Source organism: Microcaecilia unicolor, chromosome 1 (genome assembly GCF_901765095.1).
Source record: "Microcaecilia unicolor chromosome 1, aMicUni1.1, whole genome shotgun sequence".
Taxonomy (NCBI): Eukaryota; Metazoa; Chordata; class Amphibia; order Gymnophiona; family Siphonopidae; genus Microcaecilia; species Microcaecilia unicolor.
This window is the reverse complement of record NC_044031.1, coordinates 589,895,375-589,909,678: the sequence shown is the minus strand read 5'-3', so window position 1 is coordinate 589,909,678 and position 14,304 is coordinate 589,895,375. Positions and strand designations below refer to the sequence as shown.

Genomic DNA, 14,304 nt, shown 5'->3' with positions numbered 1-14,304 from the left:
GATTGGCTTATTAACCAATTAAGTTGGCCGCGGTGCCAAATTTGCGCATGCAACTTTAAGCACCATATATAGAATCTGGGGGTTAATGTGCAAATTCATATGTGCTAATTGTAAAAATAGCAAAAGCAGAGGTCTTTTCACTAAGCTGTGGTAAAAAGTGGCCTGTGGTAATATGGGCACATGTTTATGGTGTGTGCCAGGCCATTTTTATTGAGTCTGGGAAAAAGGGCATTTTTTAAATGAGCCGGGAAATGGGCGTGCACTAAAATTAAAACTAGCGCCTGCCTATTTACAGCCTGAGCCATTATCGCCACCCATTTATCTAGAGGTAAGGGCTCACGTGTACATGAGCAGTAACCATTCAGCGCATACCAACTACATAATGTATACCGCCAGAATGAGCATATGTCAAATCCAAAATTACCACCATGGGGGCATGCTAGCCTGGCGGTAGTCTTGTTTTTGGTACACACTGCACATGTCCTACCACAGCTTAGTAAAAGGGTCCCGTGATCACCACATTTGTGCAGTACCAGTAATTCACGCGTTAACCCCTGGATTCTATATAGCATGACCAACATTGCATGTGCAAGTCTAGTCATATTCTGAATTTGTGTGTTTAATTTAATTACTTAACAAGTCAATCAGTGCCGATAATTGCCACTTAAGCAGTTATAGACATCAATTGGCATTAATTAGAATTTCCGTGCACAACTTGCAAGGCGTATTCTGTAAAGTGGTGCGTGTAAATTCTAATGTGCTTTGCCAAAAATGAGGTGTGGCCTTGGGCATGAAACGAGCAGGCCATGGGCGTTCCAAAAATCTACATGCAGAGTTATAGACTATACCTGCTCCATGCCTAACTTAGGTGCTGGTATTTACACCAAGTTTTACTTGATGTAAATGGACGCGCCTAGAGTTAGGCACAGGCATGGCTGCTAGTGGTATAGTAAATTTAATAAATTGTAAATTGTATAGAATACCAACTAATATGGGTGGAGGGCACTGATCCCTTTAAGCTGAGCGGGAGTCCTCCATCTACAGTCCTGCCAGTGGGAGGTGCTCTTTCATTGTCACATTTTCAATAGTGTGAAGGGATAGGGAAGCTGTGCAGGACTCCAGGGAACCTCCTTGTCCCTAGTGATTGAAAATACAATGTTGAAGCACCGCCTCCTGGTGGTGGCAATGCAGATAGAGGACTCCTACTGAGCTTAGAGGGAATAGTGGTGGAGGGCACACATACAACTTATAAAAGATAGAATGGTATGTATTGAAAGAACTGTACAATTGTTTGAGAGTCTCTTCTCAAGCTCAGTTTTACAGTTCTTTCAATACATAACATCCTACAATCAAATTCAAAATTGACTATTCCAAGAAAAAGTCAACTTTGTAGACACCACAGTTTCCTTCAGCAATGGCTATGTACAAACATCTTATATAGGAAACCTATGGACAGATTTTATTTATATATTTAGTTAGTTACTTAGCTATTGACATTTATATCCCACATTATCCCAAAACAAATTCAGGTTCAATGCGGCTTACAAACATTATATAGTAATACGATAATGAATACAGCTACCTCCACCTTTCACATACAAAAAAATCCATTATACACAGCCAAGCCACAGGATACTATCATATCTGCTCTGACCCAAGAGACAAACACCTCAAATCCTGACTGAATCCTCTGCACCTTATTGCAAAGTCACTCCTCCTAGGCTGGGCTTCCTCTCACCCAAGGACCTTCTAGTCACTCCCCTCAGTGACTCTCAACCAGGGACTTACTCTTTTAGGGGCCAAGGATCAGAGGAAAATGTGGGCAGTAGAGGCTATTAGCTCAAATACTAGCACCTGCGTTTGCTCCCGCCCCATGATCAGAGCTGGCGAGTGCATGAAACAATGCGTTTGCCAGCTCTGACCAAAAGAAGCAAGCAAATGCATGCTAAGCAGTTCATTAACTATTCCTCCCCAATGCTCAGCGGGCAGCATGCTAAACAAAGGTGCTGCCACTGTGGCAAACCCTATGCCAGCTCAGATCTGGCATTAGGGTTTGCAAAGCATTGAGCAGGATTGGGCAGCTCTGTCCAGCATGCATATGCATGCTAGCAGGCCTTCCCATCCCACCCCAGACAGAAGAACCAGACCCAACCTGTCCCAACCCCCTCCAACTTAGACACCATATCGAAAATACCCTTCCACATGTCCCTTCTCTCCTCTCCCTCCAAGTTTGTCATTGGTCTCCTGCTACCTCTTCCTGCTGCTGCTGTGTTACTTCTTTAGGCTCATATAGCCCAGTGCCCCCCACCATTTCTACATCTTGTGGGATATAATGGGGGAATAATATTTTTAATTTTTGTGAAGAATGGGAACAATGCTACTCGTCAATCTGTATATAAATCTGAAGGATAGATTTCGGAAAGGTGATGGAGATACAGAACATAAGTTTCTTCAAATCAACATGAGAAGTGACAAATGTTATAGGTGACTCTCAGAAAGAGACCAGGATGTGGTGTTGTTCAGCACAAACAGTGAGTACATTCACTTTAGTTAAGGGTACACATTGCACAAATGTTTAGCACATCTACTGAATCCCCTGCTATAAATGTCACCGCACATCACTGCATACAATCTAGAGCTGGAAAAATTGAGAAGAATCATAAAAGATGTACAGCCACTACTCCAGGAGGATGGATTACTGAAAGAGATAGTCCCAGCTCCTCCAGTTCTGGCCTTCCGACAGCCTAATTGCCCCATGTAAGCCGCATTAAGCCTGCCATGAGTGGGAAAGCGCGAGGTACAAATGTAACAACAACAAAAAAAAAAGCAAGCTCCCAATACAAGCTGAAAAAGAGGAGAATGGCACACATCCCTGCAACATTCCAAGCAACACATTTCACAAGATCCCATAACCACTCACAGGGGAAAAACATTCAGCATAAGAGGATCCTTCACATGCTCATCTTCAAATGTGGTATAAATCATTCAATGCAAAAAGTGTGAAGAAGGGTGCTATATTAGAGAAACAAGCCAGATGCTAAAGACAAGAATTTACATAGTCATCATATTAAACATCTCAATGCCAACCAGGATGTAACCTCTGTGGGACAGCACATTACAAAACTAGAGCACTGCATCAATGATTTTATGTGAGAACACTAAAAGGAAATTTTAAAACAATCCAGGAACATAATACCTTTGAAGTCAAAATAATGAAATATTTTGACATCCACCAGACATTACTTAACAAAGATCAGTTTTTCTCTCCCATTATAAACCACAAAAATTATACTGCTGGTCACTTTCTTATCACCCATCCATCTCTCCCTGTTTCTCACTTAACCCACCTCACCCTCTTCCTGTGAGACTTTCATTGGAATGCTTTTGTATTTCACTTATACAGAGCTGCCAAGTTACCTATTCCAGGAAGCAGACTTCTGCCAACCTCATCCAGTTGCATTATGGGACCCACAGCACTAATTTCATTGGATAGAATCAGGGACTACAAATACTACCCTGTTTTGGGATGTAAGTTTAAAGCCAGGACCGGTCAAAAAGTCTCCCTCCTGGATTGCGTAACTTATTTCTGATCTGAAAGCTAATCAAATTATTGTTAGTCCAATAAAAAAGGAATCATCTTATTTTCTTTTCTCTGTTTTGTTATTTCTATTTATTACCGTTAAAAGTGGATTAACACAGCTACCACACTACTTTACTCAATAAAATTTCAAATATACCATCCTGAATAAATTTGCAATAAACATATACTCACACTGGCCACCTCATCTAAATGACTTTGCCACCACATATTGATTATGTGCAGATAGCATTTTGCTTTAAACATAAACAATTACCATGGTTTTAAGTTAGGAGGATCTGATCCTTATTAAAAATTTGTACTGGAGAAAGAAAAGAGGCAGAAGAGAGTAAGCATATAATGTTTATTAAGAAATTGCGAGAAACAGGCTCCACCACATACTGGATTACACCCCCTACCCAGTGGCGTAGCCAGAAGTCAATTTTTGGGTGGGCGAACAGGTTGGATGGGTAGGCACTAGACAGTGGTGTGCTGGTAAATGTTTAACAACAGGCTCTCTCCCCGGTCCACCTCTGCATCCCCCCCCCCCCCCCGTCCACCTATGCACCTCCCCTCAAAATTGCAGAGCTGGCTATAGCCGGGCAGAGAGCCTGGGGGGGGGGGGGGGCAATGCATTACTCTCTCCAGGAAAAAAAAATTAAATGATCCCAGGTTCCAATTTAATTCATGTTTAATGTGGGATAAAATGCCATAAATAAGTAAATAAATATAAACTTTTAATGTTGAGCACCTGATTCTCAAAGTGGACATATTCCAAACACTATAATGAAAATAAAATGATTTTTTTTCTACCTTTGTTGTCTGGTGACTGTTTTTCTGATCATGCTGGCCCAGTATCCGATTCTGCTGCTATCTGTCCTCTTAACTCCATTTCCAGGGCTTCCTTTCCATTTATTTCTTTACTTTCCTCCTTTCTTCTTCATTTCTTGCTCTATATCCATAAGTAAAAGCTGGGTCCTCCGCAGACTTGACTGTCCAGTGGATCCAGCTTCTGCCTATTTTCTTCATCCATGTGCAGTTTTTCTCCTCTCTTCCTTTCCCCTCATCTCCTTCCTCACTCTTCCATCCCCTCCATCCATGTCCAGCATTTCTTCTCTCTCCCTTCCCTCTCTTCCATCCATGTCCAGCAACCCTCCTCTCCCCTGTCCTTCCCTCCATCCATGTCCAGCAACCCTCCTCTCCCCTGCCCTCTCCTTCATACACCCATGTCCAGCAACCTTCCTATCTCCTCTTTCCACCCCTCCATCCACGCATGTCCAGCAACTCTCCTCTCCCCTCCAGCCATCCATACCTAGCAATTCTTTTCTCTCCCCTGCCCCCCTCTATCCATCCATCCATCCCCAGCAATTCTCTTCTCTCTCCCCTTGTCCCCTCCATCCATCCCCAGCAATTCTCTTCCCTCCCCTGCCCCCCTCCATTCATCCATCCCCTGCAATTCTCCTCTCTGCCCTGCCCCTATCCAGCCATACCCAGCAATTCTGTTCTTGCCCCTTCCCCCCTCTATCCCAGCAATTCTCTTTTCTCCCCTGTCCCCTCCCTCCAGCCATCAGCAATTCTCCTCTCGCCCCTCCCGCTCCCATCCATGTCCTGCAATTCCACCTGCCGACCCGGAGCCCTCTTCTCCCCCCCAAAAAAATTTACAGTGCAGGCTGAGCTCCGTTCCCACATCTGCCTCCCTCACTCTCACGGCAGCGCTTCCCAAACGCTGCCCACTGCCGCCACGATCGCGGGATTTACCTCCCTCCGTCTCAGCACTCAGCAGCAGCGGTAGCGAATCATACACGCTGCCTCCTTCTAACCCAGAAGCGTCTCCTCTGCCGCTTCCAGGTTAGAAGGAGGCAGCATGTATGATTCGTTACCGCTGCTGCTGAGTGCTGAGAGGAGGGAGGTAAATCCCGCGATCGTGGCGGCGGTGGGCAGCGTTTGGGAAGCGCTGCCGTGAGAGTGAGGGAGGCAGATGTGGGAACGGAGCTCAGCCTGCTCCCTCCGCTCCGCTGCCTCCACTGCTGGGTGGGCCTGAACCAAAACTGGGTGGGCCTGGGCCCACCCAGGCCCACCCGTGGCTACGCCCCTGCCCCTACCTATCTTCCCTCACTATACCCTATGTACCAAATCACCCCCTCTGATCTCTTGATGCCAAACATCTTGTCCTGCTTCACCCTGTTTTGCCCACTATGAGTCTACCCGATCCTCTGTCTATTTCTTTCTCACTCCAAAACTTTGAAATGATCTCCCTTCTACAGTTTTTCTGAATCTTCCATTGCTAAATTTAAAATTCTCCTAAAAACTCATTTTTTTCCGTCAGACCTTTGGTTACAACCTGACCACCCAAATGCAACTTTAATGGAAACTTGACCCAACCTGGCCAAATTTCGGATAACCTTCATCAGGGGGGTCACACTGGTTTCCAAATATATTCTCTGGTAAACGCATAAGTATCCAATATATATTGCAATGAGGCAGGAACTATAATTATAACTGATCGCCGGTCAGGAAGCAGCAGGGCCTGATCAGTTCGCACGGAAGAAAACATTGTGGCAGTTCAAGAACCAGGTAGTGAAATAATGCCATTTAGGCGAGGTGGCCAACATGAGTGTAGGCTTATTCAGGATGATATATCCCAAATTTTATTGACAGAGTTGTGCAGAAAACAAGCTTTTTATAGTTTTTGTTTGAAAGTATTCCATACTCCACTAATTCTATCCTATTACGCTATACTAATTTATGACAGAACTGTGCTCTCCACCCAGACTCCATCCCGTGAACACCCACTTTCAAACTACACACCATCACATTTAGGCAACTTTTTAAGAATAGCACATAGCCAGAATATTGGCATTTGCGTATGTATATGTCAATATTCTGGCCATTTGTATATGTTCTTGATGCCAAATGCTGGCACCCAACTTATAGAATTACCCTCATAAAAGACAATTCTAGATCCTGAATATTAACATTTACATGCCCATTGTGTGCATAAGGGTTTAGAATATGAGCATAGGGGCCACTGTTCCCTTTAAACTGAGTGGGATTCCTCCACCTACAGTCCTGCCAGTGGGGGGTGCTGTTTCACTATCACAGTTTCAATAGTGAGGGACAGGCAAGGACTGCAGGACTCCAGAGAACCTGCCTGTCCATAGCAATTGAAAACACACCACCTCTTGCTGGTAGCAATGTAGTTGGAGGACACCTGCTAAGCTTAGAGGGAGCAGTGATAGGGGCATGCATGAGGGCATTTACATAAGTACATAAGTATTGCCATACTGGGAAAGACCAAAGGTCCATCAAGCCCAGCATCCTGTTTCCAACTGTGGCCAATCCAGATCACAAATACCTGGCAAGATCCCAAAAAAGTACAAAACATTTTATACTACTTATTCCAGAAACAGTGGATTTTTCCCAAGTCCATTTCGTAACAGTCTATGGACTTTTCCTTTAGGAAGTCGTCCAAACCTCTTTTAAACTCCGCTACGCTAACCGCCTTTACCACATTCTCTGGCAATGAATTCCAGAGTTCAATTACACGTTGAGTGAAGAAAGATTTTCTCAGATTCGTTTTAAATTTACTACATTGTAGCTTCATCGCATGCCCCCTAGTCCTAATATTTTTGGAAAGCGTGAACAGACGCTTCACATCTACCATTTCAACTCCACTCATTATTTTATAGACCTCTATCATTTTTGTGCATATATGCTAGTATTCTGCCTAAGAGCCATTCTGTAAATATGTGACTATCTTGCATAGCAACTGTTTGCAAAGGGGGGGAGCATACACATGAGCAGGACTCCCACTTATGTATCTTATAGAGTTACTGCTGCATTTAGGCACCCAAACTTACTCCAGATCTATGGCTGCTGCAGGTACCTAAATATTAGGTGCACTGAGACCAGGTTATGTTTGTATTCTATGATAGAACTTAGATGCCTGAGTTTTGTTATAGAATAAGGCTCAGGCTCAGGGTCCCTAAATAGAGGTGCCCAGTTATAGATTTGGCCATATAGTGAGGACATTTTACAAACCCATATTCATTAGTGCCATCAATTAATTAGTGAGATCATAATTTTGCATTGAATTTAGACTCGTTCTTGGGTTCTAAAATTTTTACCCTGATCTTGCTAGTGAAACCCAGAAGAGGTATAAGGAATTTTTGGCCTTAGGAGCAACATTTTGTTTACATATTCTATATTGTCATTTTGTAACTGTTGGTTCTGCTAATTTCTTCATTTTTTTTTTTAGCCTAAGCAACTACTTGAATTTCTTGTGAATAGAGAAGGGGTTTCTAATGCTCCTGGCTAATGGTTAATACCGCTTGCTGGCTGCATTGTGTTTTCTTTTACAAACACCTGTGTAGAAGGTTCAGCTCTTAGCTAGTTTTTCCTTATAATATACTTTTTTCCTTCTCATCTTGGATCTATTTTATTGTGAATTAAAATTGATGTATTTTTCTTTTTGACTGTATAATTCTGATGATTATTTCTATTTCCATATTCAAATATGGTTTATATGTTGAATATCATTTTTGAAATATTATAAATAAAAAAATTAAAAGAAAAATAAATTTAGAGACAGAAGCAAAAAAAAGGGGGGGAAATTAAGGAGAATTACTTTCTTAGGGGCCCTTTTACTAAAAAGGGTCCTGCACTAGCGTCAGCGCATGGTTTTAATATGCACTGAGGCCCCCTTTTACTGCAGCACGTAAAAAGCTGTCTTTGAGGAAAAGAAATGGCCATTTTTGGGGAGCCCTTACCACCACCCATTGAGATAGAGGTAAGGGGTTCCACACTAACCCGGCGGTAACCCGGCAGCATGCAGCGCTGCCCGATTACCACCGGTTAAGTTCCAGCGCTACAAAAATAGATCATATTTTTATAGCGCCGGAAATGGCGCTCACTGGGGGTGGGAACTACTGCCGGGCTCTTGGGGTAGCCCGACGGTAGTTCTGGATTAGCTCATGGTAAGCCCTTGGTGGGCTTACCGCTGCTAAGAAAAAGGGCCCCTTAATCCATTATATAAAACCATGGGTGAAATGAACACTTAAAAAAAATCTGTGTATGCCTTGGAGCTGGTGAAAAATATATTTTCAGCCCACCCCCACCACAATCAAACCATACTCTTTTGAATTCGTAGATCTCCATGTATAAATAGAAGCTTTCTGAAATTGGCATTTACATGTGTAGGCAACGGGCACAAATAAATACTGCTATTTATAAAGAGAGATGAATTATGCTACCACAACTTTGTAAGGGAAGGAGATGGGGATTTGAAATACTGCTTTTCTGTGGTTACAATCAAAGTGGTGTGGGTTACATATTACATACAAGTACTTATTTTGAGCCTGGGGCAGTGTGTGTGTGTGTGTGGGGGGGGGCGGTTAAGGGGTCCTTTTACCCAGCTGTGGGCAAAAGGGCCCTGTGTTAGCGGTGGGAGCCATTTTTCCTGCACGCCAGGGCTCTTTTTACCGCAGCAGGTAAAATAACCCCAAGTACCCGAGGCCATGCGGTAAGAGAACTCTTACCGCATGACCATGCTGGCAGTGAACCTTTACTGCCATCCATTGAGGTGGCAATAAGGGCTCCCATGCTAAACCGGCGGTAACCGCGCAGCGCACGGTGATGTTCAATTGCCTCGTTTATCGACACACAAGCCATTACTGGGGGGGGGGGGGGGGGGGTTTCTCCCAGAAATGGTGCACTCTCGGGGTGAGACTACCACCGGTGGCTGTGTTGAGCCAGCAGTAGTCCTAGAACAGCAAGTGGTAAGCCCACGTTGGGCTTACTGCCACTCTGTAAAAGGGCCCCTAAGTGACTTGCCCAGAATTACATGGCGCTACAGTAGGAATTGAACCCAGTTCCCCTGGTTCTCAGGCTGCCACACTGACCATTAGGCAACTCCTCCACTCCTTAGTCAGTTAGGGTCCCTTTTACCAAGCCGCTGTAGGGCTACCGCATACTTGGCGTGTGGTGATTCGGCCCTACCATCGGGCTACTGCAGGAGCTCAGTAGTAGTGCCAACTCCCACTGAACGGCATTTCCGGGCCAGAAAAATATTTTTACATTTTTTAGTGCCAGAGGTTTACTCGGTGGTAATCAGGCAGTGTGAGAGCCCTTACCGCACCACCATTTCCATTTTAAAAAGTCCTTTAACTGGTGGTGGCAAACTCGTTCACATATGCCTCCGCCGCTTGGTAAAAGGATCCTTTAGCCATGAAGTTCACACCATAGGCAATGCTGAAACCTTTTTTTTTTATTATTTTATTTTGATATCTGTTGTTTGAAAAGTCTGACAATGATCATCTCTGTTTTGTTTCAGATAATCGCTCAAGCCGTGTTGTTTCTGTGTATGAATACAGCTGGAACCTTCATTAGCTACCTGTCAGACAGAGCTCAGCGTCAAGCATTCCTGGAGACCAGAAGGTGTGTCGAAGCTAGGCTGAGGCTAGAGACAGAAAACCAGAGACAGGTATCCAAATAAGTACACTTACTTTTAAGCCTTAATTTGCAACTCTTCAGGTATGCAGCCCTGCACATTTATCATTTGAGGCACTGTTTTTGCAGTACAAAGTAGTTGCTGTGTTAGTACACTTGGATATACAGTGCAATCCACTTAAGTGCAAGGATCTGGGACCAAAGAAATGCATGCAGTTAACAGGAGCGTGCACTTAACCGTTGTGACCCAAAGAAGCTTGACATCTGATAAACATATGTACAGTACTGTTTATTATTATGCATACAGTATACAGTCTCAGTTAACTGACATTAGGCTTACTTGAAGTAATCAGTTATAGTCCCCTATACAATCTTGGGTCTGTGAGTTCCATAGACTACATCTGCCAGATGGTAAAAACTGTCATAGCACTGACATCCAGTGGCCTCCAGATAGGCCCGCACGGTGTTGAGACTCTCCAGCACTCTTGCAAAAGTGACAGGAGGAGGTTGTTGAATTTCGCCAGCATGTGCCTCGCTGCTCATTTCTTCATCTGTTCCATCATCAGTCGTTGTTGCCTGCGTGTAGGCGCATATCTTGACATCACTGCTGTCTTCAGCTGTTTGTAGATCGTAATCAACAGCTATGTAGCAATGGAACTCCTCTTCAGTAACACTGGCTGGGATGTCAATAACCTCTTCATCTGAAGCGTTTGCAACAGCTGCATCTGTTTCGTCCCTCTCCACATCCTTAACAAAGATTGCCCGCTTGTAGCAGTTCACAATGGTTGCCTGTGTAATTTGATTCCAGGCTTCTTTCTGCATATGTAGGGAATCCAACAGTGATAGATTACGAGCCAGTTCAACAGCAAGTTTATCCTTGCCAGTCTGGTCATCCATAACGCTCATAAGACGACGTAGCACAGGAGCCCGATAATGTTGTTTGAAATTGGCTATTATGCCCTGATCCATAGGTTGGATCAGAGAGGTAGTGTTTGGTAGCAGGAAGACCACCTTGACATTAGACAGCCTGACATCATCCCTGTGTGCAGCACAATTATCACAAAGCAGCAAAATCTGACGTTTTTGTGCCCGCATTCTAGTGTCTAACTTCTTTAGCCACTGCTTCCAAATTTCCCCATTCATCCATGAATTTGTGTTAGCCTCATGTGACTCAGGAAGTCGCTTAACTTTCTTAAAGCTACGGGGGGTTCCAACTTCTCACTCCTATCCATATTGCAGCAAAGGAGGATTGTCAGTCGGTCATTCGACGTTTTACCTCCAGTAGTTTTGGCATGTTTGAATGCAAGTGTTCCATCAGGAATCGCTCGTCAGTAGAGACTATTTTCATCAGCATTCAAAATGTCATGAGGTGCAAACTCGTTTGAGATGGTAGGAACAACTGAAACAACCCAATTTTCAGCACCAAAGTCATCAGTGTCTTGTTTCTCACCATGCTGTTTCTTGAATTTTATGTTGTTCCTCTCCTTCCATCTTTCCAACCATCCAACAGTGGCTTTCAATTCAGTTAGTCCAAGACTTTCAGCTAGCTGATTAGCTTTCTCCATAAGCAGTGGACCACTGACAGGAAACTGTCTGCTCCTGACTAGAGAAAACCACCGAAGAAGAGCATCTTCTACCTCCTCAGCTTTTCCCGTCCGTTTTCGTTTCCATTGTGGATTTGTATTGTTTTGCCAGTCTTCCAGAAGCTGGTCTTTCTGCTTCAAGACACGTGAAATTTGACTTGGATTGACACCATATTCTTTAGCAATAGACGCTTGACTTTGTTTTCTAACTTTTTAAGAACTTCTATTCGTTCAGCCAGTGTTAAAGTCTTACAGTTCTGCAGCGACGATGACGATGACCCCGGTGTACACTCTAACAACATTCTTTCGCTTATTCTGCCTGTGGCAGTTAAAGAGGCAGTAAATTTGAAATCTTGTTGGTTGTCACGCGCCAATCGGCTTCCGTATTCCATGCGTGCGCTTATGCGGAGTCTTTCCTGTAGAGGAGCGGTCTTGAACCATGCATATAAGCGAATCTTGCACTTATCAGTGGTGTGCTAAACTGAAGTTTGTCCCCATAGAAACTGATGGTGCCAAAAACAGGACTGAAGTACGGCATGCAGTTAAACAGAGCATGCGCTTATCCGACGTGCATTTAAATGGAGTGCACTGTATATCAAATAAATAAAAATAAGGTGCTGAACTCTTGTGGATGATGGGATTTCTGAATAGTTTTACTCTAGAAATTTCACCAGACCTCAGTTGCTCACTTCTACTGAGAGTCTAACAAATATATTTCACCTCTTGGTAAGAGAAATCTCATTCAACAGTTTTGAATCAAAAAATTACATAGAAAATAGTTCATCACATATGGGAAGACATTAACAACTGTTTGCGGCATCTTGCATGACAATACATGATTGCCTTTGTGGAAGTCAATAATGCCAGCAAAGCTACGGTCATAGTTTAAGTGAGTTAGTACTAGAGATGAGCTATTGTTTGCAATGGCGTAAGATATGTCAGATATAGCCCATGTTGTTTCATGTCATAAAAACCTGAGAATATATCTTGAGAAACCTGAGAATTCTTCCTGTGTCACATTTGATGAGAGTTCACACTCCTGGGGAATTTTGCTAGAGTGCACACTGTCATCACACAGTGCACACTACAGAAATTGTAAGGCACTTTTCCACACCCACTATTTGCCTAATTGACAATCTGACACCTGCAGAGTCATTCCTGGGCCGCCTTGCATCCTCTGTATGTCCATTGGTTGGTTGTAGCAGCTGTGTGTTTATTGGCTGCTTTTCTGTTAGATTGGCTCAAAGCGGGATGGGGTGGGAATCCTACACTATATGAGGGTTAAGGGAAGGAAATCGGCCAATGGCATGCTTGTACATCTTGCTTTTGCAGCTGTAGGTTTTTTAAAGGAATGGTTAGTTTCATGCTTCCAAAACGTCTGAATGACTGAATTATTTCAGTACGCTGACTAAAGACTGTATCAGCAGGGCTCTGTGCCAGCAGGCTTTTGTTGGGGAAATGTTGGGCAAAGAGCAGCATATAGGTATGGAAGGAAATCAGAGAGAAAGAGAGGAAGTTTCTTTGAACAAGCAAAGCTTGGCAAATTTATTTAGACAAGAGATGTATTACTCAGTCTCTGTGGTGATATGTGATGCCTCTTTCTTAATGTAGTGCTGTTTAAGCCAGGGACTCACCGGTACCCAATTGTCGAATAGCTCTAGCCTAGCAGAGAAAAAAAAAAAGGCAGACACAGAGTAAAAGCTGTTATATCCACTCTATGTGAGAGGAAAGAGATTTACTGGCTGAAACTGTGTGTTTTTACTTCCAGTGGAGCTGACTAGGAAACTTAAGAGGCATACTATCTGTGCTGACTTGTCCCTTTCTTGCTAATTCTGCCAATGGCAATGCTCACTTGGCAAAATATGCAGGACCACCTGATGGTAGAGGTCACCAGCAGTTCAACCCTCCCCCATGCAACCTTCCCCTTTTTATCCTGCCCAGGGGTCTGGCATATCTGTCACTCCTCCCCACCCCCAGGACAATGACAAATCGACAAGGAGCTACAAGGGAGGTCCAAAATAAAAGGTTTAATGATAAAGTGTCTTATGGCTCCTTATGGATTTGCCATTGTTCTGCCCTACTTTCTTTCTTATTTTTTGGACCTCCATCTATGTAGGTGTTTCTCTGGTTCTGACTGGACCTAAGGGAAAACAGAAGGGAGAGAGAGAGAGGCCTGGAGCGAAACAGAAGAGAGGGAGAGATGTCAGATTGGGGGATTGGAGGGAAGACAGCGAGAGTGAAACTGGATCATGATGAAAGAGTGGAGAGATGCTGGACCAAAGGAGGACGGGAGAGAGAGATGCTGGAACATGGGGATGGGGTGCAGGAGAAAGGGAAGAAAGAGGAGAGAAGCAGGACATGGGAAGGAACAGGAATACAGAGAAGAGATTCTGGGCATAGAGAGAGCATAGATACAGGGACACAGAGATATGATGCTAGACAAAAGGGGAGGGATGAAAACAGAGGAGAGGATGCTGGACAGAGTAAGATAAGGACACTGGTGTGAGCTTTGACAACAGTTTCAGATGTTGGGAAGAAAGACCAATGTCAGGCAGAGTTCTATGGTCTGGGGCTTTTACATGGCTAAAACAGATCAGAATCAAGTCTGGAGTGGGCTTCAATTGCAACTCCAGTAGTTGGGAAGTAGGACCAGTGACAGGCAGACTTCTACAGTCTGTGCCCCAAAATTGGCAGGGA

At 43.9% G+C, this 14,304-nt stretch overlaps 1 protein-coding gene across 1 annotated transcript in view; it reads left to right on the top strand.

The window, feature by feature from the left end:
* ADCY8 (adenylate cyclase 8) overlaps nucleotides 1-14,304 on the top strand; it is a 578,382-nt gene that overhangs the window by 142,172 nt on the left and 421,906 nt on the right. Inside the window, exon 2 of the mRNA XM_030219235.1 lies at nucleotides 9,909-10,058. Within this exon, the coding sequence (XP_030075095.1) occupies nucleotides 9,909-10,058 (150 nt within the window). The remainder of the gene's footprint in view (nucleotides 1-9,908; nucleotides 10,059-14,304) is intronic.